This window comes from Aricia agestis, chromosome 13 (genome assembly GCF_905147365.1).
Source record: "Aricia agestis chromosome 13, ilAriAges1.1, whole genome shotgun sequence".
NCBI lineage: Eukaryota > Metazoa > Arthropoda > Insecta > Lepidoptera > Lycaenidae > Aricia > Aricia agestis.
Genome location: NC_056418.1, coordinates 14,707,057 through 14,725,458, shown reverse-complemented (window position 1 = coordinate 14,725,458; position 18,402 = coordinate 14,707,057). Strand labels below are relative to the sequence as shown.

At 35.5% G+C, this 18,402-nt stretch overlaps 2 protein-coding genes across 2 annotated transcripts in view; one reads left to right on the top strand and one right to left on the bottom strand.

The window, feature by feature from the left end:
* LOC121732865 (calmodulin-binding transcription activator 2) overlaps positions 1 to 18,402 on the top strand; it is a 232,849-nt gene that overhangs the window by 37,789 nt on the left and 176,658 nt on the right. The window lies entirely within an intron of this gene.
* On the bottom strand, positions 9,357 to 10,265 carry LOC121733343. The gene has a single exon (XM_042123559.1). The coding sequence runs from the start codon at positions 10,263 to 10,265 to the stop codon at positions 9,357 to 9,359; it is 909 nt and encodes a 302-aa protein (XP_041979493.1).

Here is an 18,402-nt window from a genome sequence, read left to right as displayed (position 1 = left end):
TGCCGATAACATTTCATCATTAAATCTCTCATAAATAAACCTGTAATTCATGAGCCATGACGACCACTGTGGCTCAGTGGTGAGCGCGTTGGTAGCTCAAGCCGGGGGTCGCGGGTTCGAATCCCTGAGCGCGTTGGTAGCTCAAGCCGGGGGTCGCGGGTTCGAATCCCACTGACGGAACAAAAAGTTTTCAATGTTCCCGGGTCTGGATGTATATTAAATATGTGTATGATATAATAAAAATCTTAAATATATGTATAGTATAAACGTATTGAATATATTTCCGTTGTCAGGTACCCGTAACCCAAGTCCTTTAGGTACTTAGCACGGGGCCAGACTGACGTGGTGTGAAGCGTCCATAGATATTATTATTATTATTGCGATATCGGGTTATAAGACCTTACATATATTTTTGCATGTATCTCTCAAGTAAATAGTAGGAATTCAGGGCGAAGCCAACACCATGAACACTTACTCTTCTACGATGGATATTGATTGGTAGATTTCCAAATTTTTAAGTTTTCGCATAGTTACAGTCATTTATATTGGTCGATACCTTACCTGGGGGGTGAGCCAAAATCTTTTCGTTTTCGCTTCGTTATAGGATCGCCGATGATAATGTATGAAATTGACATAAGCGTTCGTTAATATGACGTTGACGTTCGACTCGTCTTATGTCAATTCCATACATTTTGATCGGCGATTCTATAACGAAGCGAAAACGAAAAATTTTCGGCTAAATGGCCAGGCCAATAAGCCTTATATCGCAGCGGCGGAGAGTTTAAGTATAAGGCTAATCGACCCGTTAACGCACCATATAAAAAAAACCGCCTCTTTTAGTCCCGCAGCGAAGGTGTTAATGCTAAATGACGCCCTATATATTATAAAAGTATAATACTTATATAAAAGTTGTACTTTTATATATATATGCTAAATGAATAAACTACATTATGTGAATAAATGATTTGATGTGATTTGATTTTCAGTCTGTGTATTCACGCACAAAATACAATAGAAAGTTAATCTAAGTAGTAAGTACTTACTCCTTTATTCACCAGAGGTCAATACCTCAAGTCATTTCCGATCGTCCGTAGGCAAACGCGTCAAATATTAATTGTTACTCAAACACATTTTGCACAAAGGGCGTACCGTTTTGGGAAACGGAAGTGAGGCCGGTCGCAAATCCGACGAAGCTAAAGATATGGGTGTTCCCTCGAATACTAATGTTAGGTTGTAACATCAAATTGTTACCTGCAATGTGTATTTCCTCAATAATGTGGGAATTATACAATGGGGCTACATAATGACGCTTGCAACTTCGTTGCGCTGAATTTTTTGGCGCGGGAACCGTACATTTTTCTGGATAAAATGCTCTGAGGAATTGGTCGGAATCATACCACCTGTGTGCAACTTTTCGCCATCGTCCCACGCGAAAAACATACCATCCTCATCACCTTGATGAGTGGCAGTCTTCCACGGTGCGTTTCTCGCGTAACTTTCTGCCGCGCAATGTAAGACTCTGGAACAAACTGTCACCGTTTTTCCGGGCCTATACGACCTGCAAACCTTCAAGAAGAGAGCTTATTCCCTCTTAAAAGGCCGGCAACACACCTGCAGCTCTTTCGGTGTTGCGAGTGTCCATAGGCGACGGTAGTTGCTTTCCATCAGGTGACCCGTTTGCTCGTTTGCCCCCTTATTTAATAAAAAAACAAATCCTATTCCTTTACCGAGACTCAAAGTAATGATACGGAAATACTTTCAGCGAAACTTGGTACTACTAATATATATTCTGTGGCAAAACCAGTTTAGCGATTTGTGGGTGAAGAGATAACAAACAGACAGACACACTTTCGTATTTAGAATATTAGAATGGAAGTATGGATTATGAGAAGATTAACGTCAAAGTCAGAAGGTTTAATAATAAGTAAGTATTAAAGGAAAACATTTCGAGATGACTTTGTGGTATTTTCACGAGTTTTCAGTTTCACATTAACTTTATTAACTCTGACCTCGTGCGTTTATTTGCGTGGAATGAAAAAAAATTTTTTATATTTTTTTATTTATATGCCATCGAGGTGCCCAAGGGACATCGTACCTCATACAATATGAAAATGTGGTACACAAAATATAAAGCTTCGGCTTTCCATTCCCGTTAAGTTTGTGGTGAAATATCAGTGCAGATGTCATTGACCGATGCCGACATGTTTACTTCAAGTTGAAGAAATAAAAAAAAATACGAAGTTAGCTGTTTAGTTAAATCTATGGCTTAATCCTTATAGATCATTCTGTAATCAGCCCCCTTAGACAAAGTATCTTTCGTTAAAAACGATGACGAAATTCGTTATCAAAATGTATGCGGTTTGACATAAGTCATCGCTAAATGACATTTAGCTTTTGAAGACTAATGTCAAATCCCATACATTTTGATAACGAATTTCGTCATCGTTTTTAACGTAAGGGACTTTGGCTACAGCCCCAGGGTATTTTTTGTTTAGTCACGAACTCACGAGACAGTCTCGTTACATAATGATGATGATGATGATAAAAACGAATTACTTAATAACAAAAATAGTCGCGTCGGTCCGGAAGTATAAATTACAATACAACCTTCACGCGACTCGAACGAAAATTTGACCTTCTGCTTGCTTTGAATTTGAAGCTATACACACATTCATGTACGATTTGCATAGAAAAGTATAACTAAGCTGCGACATTTTCAATCTACTGTCTTCAACACTTTGTATAATGAACGAATAAACAAATACTGCTTAACTAAAATAAATAGACTAGAATTTTTAAGAGGTTGGGTTGCACCAGAGGCGTGGTTAAAGTTAAAGTTAATGTTATGGTTATAGTTAAATACGGCGTCCTTTAGCTTTAACTTTAACTTTAACCGGAGAAATTCACAGATGTCTGTTGCGTTTATTTTTTATTGAAGCTACAGGTAACGGGATTAAGGGTATAAAAAATTGAATTATCAGTAAAAATCAACAGGAAAAGTATAACACTGTAAAACATAGTAATTTTTCACGAAAAATTTAGATATATATACGTACTAGCTGTTGCCCGCGACTTCGTCCGCGTCAGTAAAATGCGATAAAAAAAGAAAATGAAATATCTACCTTAAAATTGACTTCCAAAATTCCACCGTAACATACATACTTACATACATTACAGAGCAAGTTAAATAAAAGCTTTTAAAAAGAGATAAATTTTCCCTTTCCTTACCCAAATAGTAAAAACTGGCCAAGTGCGAGTTGGACTCGCCCATGAAGGGTTTCGCAGCAGCTATAAGGTTTATTTCTATGAAATTAAAAGGTTTTTGATTTATTTTTATATTTCCGTTGATTTAATGAAACAAAAGTTAAGGCTTACCATTTACCATTTATATTGACGTATAAAAAACTACCTGCTAGATCTCGTTCAAACCAATTTTTAACCCCCGACAAAAAAGAGGGGTGTTATAAGTTTGACGTGTCTGTCTGTCTGTCTATCTGTCTGTCTGTCTGTCTGTGTGTGTATCTGTCCGTGGCATCGTAGCATCCAAACGGGTGGACCGATTTTGATCTAGTTTTTTTTGTTTGAAAGCTGACATGATCGAGAGTGTTCTTAGATATAATTCATCATCATCAGCCTGTTCAGTGCTGAACAATCAGGGTTTATCTAGTTCATGAAAGGCCGTTGGCAACTTGTAGTCGTTTAATGGGTTTTATATTTCATTCTAGTTCGTTACATTTGTGAATATACAATATACGTATACACATAATAATGGAAAGTTGACCTGGTGCTGCAGCATCACCTGGTAATCAATAGGATATCCAACTCCTCGCCAACTTAGAGCAGAGATTTCGTGTTTGGGCTCATTTTAATTGCGACAACCAGTAAGAAGTAGATAAACAGTAAATATTTATATGCTGCTGCTGCAGCATCACCTAGATTCTATAGGAACCAAGCTTCGTATGAACCCAAAGTGGAGGTTTCATGTTTGGGCTCATATTAACGGCCCCATCGAAAAGGACATTGATAGAATATGGTAATTATGAGCATATGATTGTGTTGATAGGAATTATTCTGCACTATTTAAACCAACACAAGTTTAAAAAGTATGAAATAAAATTAAATTAAGAAATTTAAAAAAAAACCCGCCAAACAACTTTAAAAAGTAATGAAATAATATTAACTGCCTTTAAGTTCAAATAATTCATAACTTGTGTAAAGTAATATTTTAGTCAAAATGTCAATCTTTGGTTAAACCGCTCATACGTATGAGCGGTTTAACCAAAGATTTGACATTTTGCACTGTAGTTAAAGTTATAGTTAAAGTTAGTTGGTGCAACCCAACCTTAAAAGTTAACCAGATATTCATAATTATTCTGCTATTTTGATCCAGCGTTAACACGAGTCGAGTCAAGTCCAGCGGGGCTAAAACTTTCACATTTAGCAATTCCTCTCAATCAATTCAGCAAATGAATTGTCAATACTGTCAAACTGACAAATGTCAAATTAGTACGAATCACTAGACATGAATTGCAAGCAGACTTGCATTTTGCGATTAAAAAAAAATCCCCGCAGATCGCATCAAACAGCAAAAAAGCATTCTCATATAAAAATGTACCAATAATAATCAATTTACACTGATTTCAAACTTCAAGAACACCATTTTACAATACCGAGACTGCGTCGAAAAGATTTTGAAGCTGTACTGATGATGAATTAAAGCCTGTTTGAGGAACTAAGTTACTTCTCTTTCATATTCGAAAAACGAGAAAAATGGGTTTTAATCCACGATTCTATGAAATTAAAACCACAGGCCCAGTTGCCACAAAGCATCATATTTTTGAGAGCGTAAGAGAGTATTCGTTATAATGTAATTTATATTAGTATTGCTTAGCCAACAACCATCGATGAAATTAAAGTAAAATATTGTATCTAACCGCAACCTTTAGCCAGATTTTAAGTAAATTGATTGTAGAGTTTAGGCCTGTTTCACCACTTCCTGATAAAGTGCCGAACAGGCTATCCACAACACAACATACTCTGTCAAGTTAACTTGTGTCTATCCGGCACTTATCGGGAAGTGGTGAAACAGGCCCTTAGACTTGTCACACCTCTAGTGTTTAATTTTAATGTTAATACTTTAATGTCTGCTACTTTAAATACGATTACAATTACTTTGTCAAAATAAGCTTCACTATTTAGTGAATATATTCGTAACATATCCGGCAACGCACCTGCAACTCTTCTGAGGTAGTAAATGTATGGGCGACGGTAGTGCTCTTCCTTAGGTGATCAGTTTGCTTATTTGCCTGGTGGCCTGGAGATATTAGTTTTTATGTAGCTTATATTCTTGTAATTTGTGGAGATGAATAAACGATTTATTTATTTATTATTATTTATTATCATCTATCCGAACTTAACCTTTGGTATTTTGATAAGCTAGACCACGAAGTTTTTATACGTGGGAGAGCCATGCTTCGACACGAATGGGCTCGACCGGAGAAATACCACGCTCTCACAGAAAACCGGCGTGAAACAGAGCTTGCGCTGTGTTTCGCCGAGTGAGTGAGTTTACCGGAGGCCCAATTCCCATCCCTTTTTTTTTTTTTTTTTTCCTTTATTCAAAGCATTACAATAAACTTACAGAAAAACATGACATAGTTTCCCATACAAAAACCTAAAAGGTTTATCGGTTTGGGAGAGACGTTCTGTTTATATACTATTCTTAAACTACTTTAGTACCTATTTAATATTATTTTATGACTACTCTTACATTACATAACATTTTAAGTTAACAATTACTTTAATTTTTAAACTATTTTAGTACCTATTTGATATTATTTTATGACTACTCTTACATTACATAACATTTTAAGTTAACAATTACTTTAATTTTTAAACTATTTTAGTACCTATTTGATATTATTTTATGACTACTCTTACATTACATAACATTTTAAGTTAACAATTACTTTAATTTTTTAAACTACTTTAGCACCTATTTGATATTATTTTATGACTACTCTTACATTACATAACATTTTAGGTTAACAATTACTTTTTTTTTTTTTTAAGAACTAAGGTTACACAAACATGTTATTATTAATTATATTTCCACTTGTACACCTGCACATGCACATTGCACATGCATGGATGTACAATGTACATATGCACATGTAGTAGGCATACATACAATATGTACACCTGTACTCTCTTACATTGAATTTAAGCACAGATTACTAAAAAATATTTCAGTTAGTGCTCAAGCTTGGATTTTTTAAATAAAATTTTTTATATTTGCCTTTATAATTAATTGTATTTGAATACATGTATTGTAAATTGGCAGGTAATTCATTTAGGTAAAAAGGTATGATATGTTTTAATGTTCTAAAGCCATAAGTGTTTGTTATTTTTGGTAGACAATACTTCTTAATATATGATACTGGTCTTAAGTGGCTAGGTCTTACATGTTCCTCTAAGTATTCAGTGATTCTCATTTCAGTTAGAATACAAAATTTTATTTTATCATACACATTAATAACATTACAGTATTCAAATAATTCTTGATCTTTATTTTTAAATTTATTAACTATGTTTTTGGGTGTTATGGTCTTTAGTATTCTTATTTGTAGTTTGTAAATATCTTGGATGTATGACTTGAATGTTAGACCGTAACTGCTAAGTCCATAACTTATTACAGAATCTGCAAGAGACATATAAAGAAGTCTTAGAATTTTATATGGTAGCTTATACTTAAGAACTGCCAGTCTACTTAATATTGATCTTAGCTTTGTACATACATGGTCCTTATGAGCTCCCCAGTTAAAGACATTATCAATAATGAGGCCTACATACATATGATTATTTACATTTTCAATTGGTGTACATGCGCACTGTGCTGCAATACTATGGAGGCACCTATGAGTGTGAGCAACGATGAGGGGCTTGTATTGGACTTTATTGTGCGGTGAGTGTATGTGCATAAGTTTAGTTTTTTCTGCATTCAAAACAAGCCCCACATCGTGTGCCCACTTACATAAGTTATCAAATGTCTCCTGCAGTTTGGCCTGTATTTCCACAATACTACTCCCGGCCACGAGCCAGCAGGTGTCGTCAGCAAATTGATAAACTGAGGCTTTGTTCACGACTTTATGCATATCATTCACATAGAGGAGATATTCTAATGGACCGATTATCGAGCCTTGGGCTGTTCCTGTAGATGTAGGAATATGAATGCTGTTTTCGCCTGCAATCTTTACTGAAGTAGCACGATTTGTATGGTAATTTTTAATCAACTGTAGAAGGGGGCCCTGTATACCATGTCTTGATAGTTTATCATATAGTGTTTTATATTTTAAAACATCAAATGCTTTACTGAAGTCAATAAACACAACAAGAATGTGTTTTTTCCTATTTAAATTCTGGTTTATTTCATCAGTAAAGTTTCGAATCAGTTGGGTAGTGCTTTTATTTTTCTGAAACCCATACTGGTTAGGGTTTATAATGTTATTCTTAAACAGGTAGCTGTTAATTTGATCACATAGAAATCGTTCAATTATTTTATCAAGACAAGATAATATTGTTATGGGCCGATAATTATTATAATCTGTGTGATTGCCTTTTTTATATATTGGTCTTACAATACCTATTTTTAAAAGATCTGGATAGATTGAAGATTCAATACAGCAGTTTATCAAATGTGTAATTATTGGTACCATTTTGTTTGAAATATACTTAATGTCCGCTGCTCTAATTCCATCAAAGCCTGGGCTTTTTTTATCATTTATACTGAGGATAATTTTTTTAATTATTTCAGGGGTTGCTTTCCGAAGACGCATGCATCTGTCTGGTACAGTGGAATAGGTATCTCGTGAGAGAATGGGTATCGAGCATGAATTTTTGTTGGTTAAATTTTTAACGTTTTTATCAAATTCCTTTGCAAAATTATTGGCTATTTGGAGGGGGCTTAACTTGAATGATTTTAAAATAATGGATTCTATGCTGGATGTAACTTTACCGGTTAAATTATTTATAATTTGCCAGATTTTACGAGGATTTTTAAAGTTATCACAAATATTTTTCATTGTATAATTATTTTTAAGTGTCTGTACATATTTATTTACTTTATTTCTATATTTATTGTATAATAATCTATTTTTAACGTTATTTGGATCTTTATGCCAAATGTGAAAGAGTTCATCTCTTTTTTTACACATTTTCGGAAGGGTTTCATTACTCCATGAGCACAACTTACGCTTACTTAGCTGGTTGCCAGGACTAGTACTAAATATTATGCATTTATCATAAATTGTGTTAAAAATTTTGTGCATGTTATTAACAATGTCATTTGGATTTTTTAACAACATCAGAGAATCCCAGTTTATACATGACAACTCAGAACGAAGCTTCTCATTATTTAGTTTAGTAAACATTTGGGCCGTAGGCTGCTTTAAGTTACATTGAGCGCCGAGTATCGCACAGCCGGTTATACAGTGATCAGCTGGTGCGTCACTGATAACGGCCGTATAGACTTCGTGCGCTGTAGTATTTCTAATCAGAATGTGATCTATGCATGACTTGGTAATAATATCTCCGTATTTCTCAGTACGTGTGTAGTTATTAATACCACATATAAAACCCAAGCTACTAATCTTATTCAAATATTTTGTGATAATAGGACTCGGCTTTTTTAAGTCCAGGTTCATATCACCCATTATGATAAAATTTTGTTTGCTGGGAAAGTTATCAATTAGACTAGACAATTCTGTGACAAAGTTCCTTTTGTTTGAGGTAGGTGGCCTGTAAATTGCACATATACTATATTTAGCATTTAATACACTTATTTCACCTGATACACATTCAAAGTTATTCACTGTAAAGTTGGACTGAGTAAAGTTTAGTGAGTTATGTACATACAATAAGACTCCACCACCTCTTCTTTGAGTTCTTAATTTAGAGAACATAGTATAGTTAGGTAAATTATATAAATTACACACCTCCTGTTTTATGTTAGCTTCTGTTATCAATATCAAATGAATTGGATGTGTAGAATTAGTAACAATCCATTCAAGACTATTAAAGTTTTTGTACATCGAACAAATATTCACATGAAAAAGTAGTAGTGATTCATTATTAAGCGGTAGTTTATCTGTAAAGTCATTCCAGTGCGTATATTTTAATTCTGTTAATTTACCATCAATTTTATCATCTAAGTCCATCTAAAACATAAGGACTATCTTATATATAATAAACATAAGGACTATATAAAGTTTTTTCAGGCTAGTTAAGTCAATTAAGGACATAGATTATCTTTTATACGTAAAAAAGGAATATTCAAATAAAAAGTATGAAAAAGTTTCTCAAACCGGTTTATCGAAGACTTTTTGGGCTCCTTTTAATGTAGCTATATCTGCCTCTGAGCGCACCATGAGAATCTTGCTCTTCTCATGTTGCCTAATCAGGACTGCACCATTTTTGCACCAGATGTAGGAGTATAGTTGCTTTAATTCTTCTTTGGATTTCCATAGCAGATATGCTGTGTTAGGTGACAAGACTTCCCGGAGATACATCTTGTCGCTGTCCTCTCGTCCTATGTGTGTAGTGGATAGCGGGATGGATTTTGCTGTCTTCAGCCATTGGTTTCTGGCTCCTTCTCGCAGACACACTACAATAGCTGGTATTACAGGTTTCGTATTCTTTTGATTCTTGGCCTTTGGCCGTTTTCTATACGCTTTAATTATGTTTTGTGGATTCTGCTCTAGAACAGTGGCTAGTTTTGAGGCAATTTCCTGAGGATTTTCGTTTTCCATTTCCGGAACTCCACATATTTCTAGTTGATTGGCTAGTTTCTCTTGTTCCATTTGTTGCAGTTTAATTTCAAGCTTTTCGTATTTTAGACTTATATTTTTAAGGTTGTTTTTTACATCTATGCACTGGTTCTCAATGATTTTTAGGTTATGTTGGTGATTTTTCATTTCTGCGTTAAAATCATCGATTTTATCCGAATAGTATTTCAAGGTGCGCTGTAATTCTTCTGTGATAATTTTTCTAACCTCCTGTTTAATCTCCTTTAACACTTGTTGCACAAGGTGTTGCTGCGTGCCTATTTTATTTGGATCAAATGTAGATGGGGATTCGATTTGATCCTCGATGTCGTCTTCCTCGGGAACAATGAATGATAAACGCTTCGGTTTTATGGAATCGGTACAAGTTTTGCACTTCCAATCCGCCGAGTCCGTTGAAAGCGCTGTCAATTGTTCGACGGACATGTTGGCACAACCGGCATGCAGCCATTTGTTGCATTTATTGCATGACAATCCCGGAGATTTTTTATTTATCACTTTAGAACATTTACTGCATTTAACCATTTTCTTAGATTTTATTAGTTTTTATTGCAAACACAGTTAAATTTGTGTATTTTGGCGATACGTAACGATGTTTATTGTGCGCGTGCTCCGGTGTTGCCAGAACGAATGGATCCTCCCCTCCCCTATTATCCTATTCCCTCTTAAAAGGCCGGCAACGCACCTGCAGCTCTTCTGATGTTGCGAGTGTCCATGGGCGACGGAAGTTGCTTTCCATCAGGTGACCCGTTTGCTCGTTTGCCCACTTATTTCATAATAAAAAAAAAACAGCGGGCTAAATTTTGTACTTTATATATTATTCTTTTTTTCACGCGCCATTTTCTGACGGAGAGTTTTTCACAAACGCGCCTTTCAGATTTTTTATTTCGCGTCCATTCAAAATGTTCGCTCGTATCGTGTATTTGTAATAAATAAATTGCTTCTTGGTTTAAAATTGCGATTTGAAATGTTTAATGGAATGTTTAAGTAGCTTTTTATTGGGCTCATTTAGACACGATTTAAAAAGTTAGTTCTTTAATCTATTTGATGCGATAATCCTAATTCGACTGGGTTTTATTAGCTGGTTAACTTAAATGATAAATATATGGATTGTAGCTTTTATTGATAAAAAAATACAGTTGTTCTTTTGTAGCATTTGGCACATGTTATCAAAGTTTTTTAATTTGTATGTCTGTTTAATATTAATATTATTTGGATAGGGTAGCTATAGTTGGTTTTAACTTTTAAGAGTAAAAATAATAGACATTCATAATTTAACGGATTTTAATCGTCTCTTGCTGATTTTTTCTTTAATGTATACTTTTCTAATTAAGAGCTTAAACCAAACGCTTACTTTCAGTCCAGTCAATGAAAGAAGAAATTTATAGACAATGCTCACAAATGTCCTATCGATCCCGCAGCCCGCTAGTTTTCTGTTGCGAGACAACATAGAGCCTCCGTTTTCGTAAGACGAAAATCACAAAGGTTTCGGCGTGTTACTGTATAGTGGCGTAGGTAATATGCTGTGTGTATGTCCGAACGACTAATGAAAAACAACTATATTTTTTATGGAATGCTTTAACTTTAAAAAAAAAAAATTGGAAGTGATTTTTCATAACCTTATTTTAGCTTATTTCGCTACATTGTAGTGAAATCATTAACACTTAATTTGGGCTTTACATCAATTAATAATTATAATAATATACGAGGTGTAACGAAACTAAGGATAATCTTACTTCAGGGTATGTATGTGTCCTTTGTATATATTTTAATGTGAAAGTAGTAGCGCTGAAAGCGCAATTTTCTTTTGTGCTTATTTTTTATTATGAAATCCTGGCAAACGAGCAAACGGGTCACCTGATGGAAAGCAACTTCCGTCGCCCATGGACACTCGCAGTATCAGAAGAGCTGCAGGTGCGTTGCCGGCCTTTTAAGAGGGAATAGGGTAATAGAGGAGGATAGGGATGGGAAGGGAAGGGAATAGGGGAGGGTAGGGAAGGGAATAGGGTATGGGATTGGGCCTCCGGTAAACTCACTCACTCGGAGAAACACAGCGCAAGCGCGGTTTTACGCCGGTTTTCTGTGAGAACGTGGTATTTCTCCGGTCGAGCCGGCCCATTCGTGCCAAAGCATGGCTCTCCCACGTCTTGATTTGTCCCATACAAATCAAGACGTGCGTCGTGAAGCGCAGCGTCTTGAATTTTGACATACAAAATATGTGAAAAAAAACCATATAATTTTTTAGCGCTGCTTCACAGCGAAATCAATAAAGGGAACCCACACACACCCTAAAGCCTAAAGTATTATCACTAACACATAAAGTTTCGTTACAGCCTGTATAAGCGTATGTAGACTTAAGCGTTTTGAAAAGTTGTACGAAGATTTCTTACCCTTATTTTAAACCTACCAAAATTTCACTCATCTATCATTCTGCTTCCTAAAAATGACACATCGATATATGAAATCCCTCAGGAGCGGAATACAAGATGTGCCATTACCCACTTGTTCCTCCCCCAGAGGCCAGAGACCTTCGGATTTTACCCACGTTATTACATTGCTGATTGATTCCTGGACCCTGTGTACTTTCTTCTGATTAACTTACAGACCTGTGCACTCTTGGGATTAAAATCATATTAAAGGGTTATGAATTACAGATGACGATAACATTGTATAGTAATGTTATAGAAGAATTAGTTATATCTTTATTCTAGTGTTATTAGATTAGAGCAGTGGTTCTCAATCTTTTTTGGTGGCGGGACCATTTTAATGAAGTGACATTTTTGACGGACCCAAAAAATGTTTTGCCTTCGAATGAATTGTCTCCATGCCTGTGTCTGATGTAATTTCTGAAAACATTTTACTATTTAGTCATCGCTAACGGGGCTCCTACAATGCATTTGGCTTCATGGATCACACTTGAATGGCTGGACTAGAGCAACATTTCTTTTTACTAAAGTCTAGACCAGGGAGTCTCAAAGTGTATTCTTCGAACCCCTTAGGGTTCCCGGATTGTACAAATAAAGCACGCAGTTAGATTTAATTTGATCAAGATTTGTTATTACCAGATATTTTCAGTCAAACTCTTCATTAAAAATAAATAAATAAAAACTTTATTGTCCCTCATTAAATACTTTGGATAGCACCAAGGTTAACAAATTGAAGCAACGCATGCATTGCGCAACCCCTACGGGCCTACACTAAGAATACTTGTGTTGTAGGGGTTGACTAAAATGAATATAAACATAGAGAAAAGATAAATAGAATTTATTAAATAGAAGTAAAGTTAATCATTAAATGTCTCTGAGTTAGTTATCAAAAGTTAAAGTTAATTAGAATCAAAAAAGTGTTAAAATGGTTGAAACTTTTACACCACAACATCTTGAATTGTTTCACACTTAAGAGGTGAATGTCGATTTTAATTCAAATTATATTTTTGGCGAATCGAGGCGCTAATTTTAAAGCTATTTTCAGGCATCTATTAATGCGATAATTATCTCATTATATTATTAGCTATTGAACAAATATAAATCGTTGTACCCACATTAGCCGGGGCAGTTTGCGGTCAATACAATGCACAATTATTTGTTATTAGTATTAATTACAATATATTTGTTTTATAAATCAGCGAGCTTCGGCTGAAAGAGCACACGATTGCATTTCAAATTTTATATCATGTATTAAATTTTGTTTTTATGTTAGGTTTAAAATCTTATAATACCTATGATTAAGACACTGACGTACCTAGCTTTTACTATTGCATTGCAAATAAAATTTATATCTCAGTTTAACATTTTATGAGATCAAATTGCAGTTTGATAGGTCTCATCCCGGTTTCTAAAGTTTTTGGCAGTTTTCGTATATTTAACAACGTTGTTCATTGGTTAATATTTCGTCCTTAGCCAATCAAAAGCGGTAATATAAACTGTCATAAATCTTCAGAAACTGAGCATAAAATAGTCTATTTGACTGGATCGAACAACGAACAAAGCTGTTATAGTTTTGCATAACTTAGCAGAATTCAAATGTACTTTCACGAGTCACAACATACACAGGTTTTTCTCAAAAGATCTCATCCGAGTCTCTTCATCGTCAAGGGTGTCAAGTAATATCTTAATTCGACAGGGGTGTAGACCGCTTCAGAGTCCAACAAGATGGAACCCTGTCGAAATCAACGAAATTAAGGGTCAATTCAGACCGTAACGTGACGCGTAGTTGCATTTCTAAATTTGTACTGAATTGATAGATTTAAATTGCGTGAGATGTCTTGCGAATCTGTCAAATCCATACAAATTTTGAAATGCATCTACGCGTCGCGTTCTGAATTAACCCTAAATCGTCAAGGGTGTCATGCAAAGTCTCAATTCGACAGAGGTGTAAGCCGCTTCAGAATCCAACAAGATGGAACCATGTCGAAATCATCAAAATGAAGACGGCTTAAAGCGACAGAGGTGCAAAACGCTCAGCCACGGCCGGGACGGGGGACCCTGTCGTGCGTAATGAATGGATGCCAGCGGCAGCAAAATGTAGACAAAGTTAGGTATTCGTATCAAAGGCGGGCGGGCGGAGTCGGGGGTTTCATTATGCCGTAATTAATAACCCGACCGCTTGCCGCCCATCATCAGCCTCGACGGTTACAGAAGGTTGAAGGAATATAAAGAAAATTATAAATACACCTAATGTCAGAACTAAACGTTGTCTGAGACGTTATTACAATGAAGTTGTAATAAAAAATCACATTATTTAGTTTTTCCATTCACCGTACATTTTTCCGCAATGAAAACTTGGTACCTGGTGTCTTTAGGTTCTATAGTGGTCCAAAGAAACAAGATATATATTTAGGTTTGAGAAACAGTGGGGCACCAAACTTCAGAGTGGAGATAATTCAGATGTAGACGTCATTAATTATCTTAATTTTTGTTAAGGACAAAAACGCGCAAAGCAACGTCGCTTACTCACGTTTAAATAACCAGTGGTTCCCAAACTTTTGCTTATCAAAATTTGATGACAATAAGACAGGTGTAGTTGCCTTGCCTACCTTGATCACTTAAGTTGTTGAAATCAGTTTAGAAGATATGATGCTACATACAGGCAGACAGCACAGGCACACGGGCTGATACACGTAATAAAAATTTATTATGTTATTATTTTTAGCAATATTCCGCGAAATGAGTCTCAAACTGTAAGTAAATGTGTGAGTGTACGCAAAGGCATGGGTACAGCACCCCCCTCTCCACTCTCACACTACCCATGCGTACACTCGCATGCAAGAACCTGCAAACACCACCACCACACAAGCAATAACGTTGGCAAATCCGTGCAAGACCCCTCACCACCATGCAGGTTGAAAACCTCGACGCGCGTTTCGCCCCAACACCGGAGCATCTTCAGGAGGAGGAGGAGGGAGGTGCTGTACGCATGCCTATGCGTACACTCACTCATTTACTTACAGGTTAAGGTTTATTTCGCGGAATATTGCTAAAAATAATAACATACTAAGTTTTAAGCTATGGATTTCCGCAAAGTAGCCCCTGATTGTATTAACTACATGTAATAAACGTATATTTGAGTATCTACTCCCCCGTACAACAAAATAAACGTGTTTTATACCTATAATGTTAATAACATCTTTTATTCTAATCTCCCTGGAAAAAATAGTAGTTTTTCAAGGATGCCGTTTAAATATTATGTTAGGAGTTATGTATTCAGGTTAAGCCTAGCTTTAATGTTTTTTATAATGACATGCTAACGGAAACAATAGATAAAGAAATGTACATTTTCTTATGGGCAATAGTATCTTTAAAAAAATATTTCAATTTTGTTAGTCTCGCTAAAACTCGAACCAATTTGGCTAATTTTATGATAAGTACTCACATACGGTTTTGCTCGATAGTTTTACTCCGAATCGAAGGAAATGACATATTTGACATATTTAATTCCATCGAACCGGCTCGAAGGGAGCCTTCGAGCTGTCAGTTTTGCGGTTCACACGGTGGTTATTGCTCGATTTGGAGTAAAACTATCGAGCAAAACCGTATGTGAGTACTTAGCGTAAGTCTTGAAATGTTCGTGGTAGAGGAAAGGTATATATGAGGAGGAAAGTGATACGAATTTCACCGGGTCATCTTGTTCAATTAAAAAATAGCATACGATACAAGAGAGCTCAACTTAAGTTATAAAAGCTCCGTATCTCTATTAATAAGGGGGTTCATAATTAGTTGAAAGTTTGAGAGCCAGTGGCATTTACGTTATCTCTCATTATTTAGGATTTAGAGCAGCCATTTCTTGTTTGCTAGCATTATCCTGAGACTTCGTCTGGCTCACGAGCTATGTGCCTAAACCAGGGAATTATAGCCCACTAGATGTTGCTACAAACCTTGTAGCGCGGAAGTTGAAAGGCACGGAAACCGTACATTTTTATAGGATGAAAACTGTCCTGGGTCCTATACCGGGTCATCCAACACATAAAGGATACAAATCGTTCGTATTTATAATACTAGTATAGGTGTTTCCATCTATATTTTCTCTGTGTATCTCTTATTTAATTCATTTAATTTAATTTTTTACTGTCCAATATTTTCCCAGTAACCACTGATAATATTATTTTATTGTCAATCTTAGAAATTGGTTTGGGATTAGGAGCCATTCCAATTGAATAATAAAATAAGAAAGCGGAAATACTTAAAAACATATAAAAAGTAATGTTTGAAATTAGATTGGGTATATTTTAAATTAAAAATCCCCTTTATTTGTTTATTTGATAGCAACTAAACAACGCCAACAAACGTACAAGAGGCAATCTTAGTAGGCAAGATAGTGATATGAAGTAAAATACTTGTACGAAATGCAAACCGGTAGTTTTCAGACTTTTTCGACTGGTTCATAGAAAAAAATGTTTTGTATTTGAATGAATTATTGTCTCCATGCTGGTGTCTGATTACATTTCTAAAAACAATAATTTATCCAGGGGCTCCCAGAGTGTGCGCCGAGGCGCCCTGGTGCGCCGTGGAATGATAAGAGAGGCGCCGTGAGTCGATCCTCCATAATTATCTGAAACGACAAATATTATAAAATAAAATTATAATATTAATTATGTGAAGCAGGTAGACGATTAAAATTTTGTTTATTATTATTTAGGTACCTGTTTAACCTAACTATGATCATTATAAAGGTGTTTATTTATGTATCTTTTTCTAATAGCTAGATACAGTAGGGCGCCCGCGCCGCGATTTTGTCACGGCGCGGGCGCCCTACTAAATATTGTGACGTGTAACTGCGCCGCAGGGTAAAAAAGAGATACCCCTGAATTTATCTATAGCTCACAGAGCGGAAGGAGCGCCCTACAAGTCCTTTGTGGATAGGGTTGCCAGGTGGCTAAACCGAAAAGCCGGACAAAGCAATCAGCTTGGCCGGACATTAGTACAAAAAAGAGTTGCTATTGAGTACTTAGAATCTGAACTTTTAATACTTTCTGCAACTCGTGTATACCGTACAATTTTTTTTTTACATGTCATTAGGTGTAAAACCGTCTAAAATTTGTGTTTTGAGGCTCTACAAAGGCCGGACTCCCTTTGATTTTGGCCGGACACGCATGCAAAAAGCCTGACTGTGTCCGGCTTTATCCGGACGACTGGCAACCCTATTTACGGAGCCCCAAGGCGCCGAGGAGCACAGTTTGAGAATGACTGTTCCATAGTATTTATTATTAGTAGCTCTAAGTCCATTCGGGAGATGATGATGCTCAAACCAATCTTTTAAAAACTTATGAATCGTATAAAAGTTAGAATAATTAACCCTAGCTCAACTTCATAAAAACTATGCGGGTCTCAACCGATCTCTTACGATGTTTAACTGAAAAATCTTAACGAACATTTTAAACCTCGCTTTACTGGATTAATTTAAAAGTTCAAAGCTTATGTAAGGGTTCATAATGTTTAAAAGAGAGACAAAATTTTATACTTAAAAATTACTCAGCTATAATTTAAAGATTTTGACGTAAGTTCTATATTATATTTCTTGTCACACTCCACATTCAACGAACGTTAAAAGTAATCTCCAAAATATTATTTGTTCAACTTTTTATAATTTTTTGTATGTTGCTCTATCTTCGAGATAAAGCGAGAATCTCTATCTTCACATAAATTAGACTATAGACAATAATTTGTCTATACACACACATCACACTTCTCGCATCAAATCGGACTAAATTCGTAATATCCGCAACCATTTCGCCGGGGAACCCTAAAAGTTATTCAATACACTTCAAAAGCGAAATATTAATTCAAATAAAAGTTTTAAAAGTATTGAAAGCGTACAACGTATTGATATACCTACTTGTTGCCGTACAGGGGAACCACTTATACTATATTGAATAGTTTTTTTATACTACTCTTATATAAAGATCTATACTTTGTATACAGTCGTTATAGTTTAGTCCGTGTCCGTCAAGCCTCTTCTAAGCAGACGAGGACAAAACATAGTATTTTGTAACTTACCCCCTTTAATCCATACTTACTAATATAATATTATAAATGCGAAAGTGTGTCTGTCTGTCATCTTTTTACGC

Excerpts from the sequence above, each read along its gene's own strand:
- LOC121733343 (XM_042123559.1), bottom strand. The coding sequence starts at position 10,265 with ATGTCCGTCGAACAATTGACAGCGCTTTCAACGGACTCGGCGGATTGG.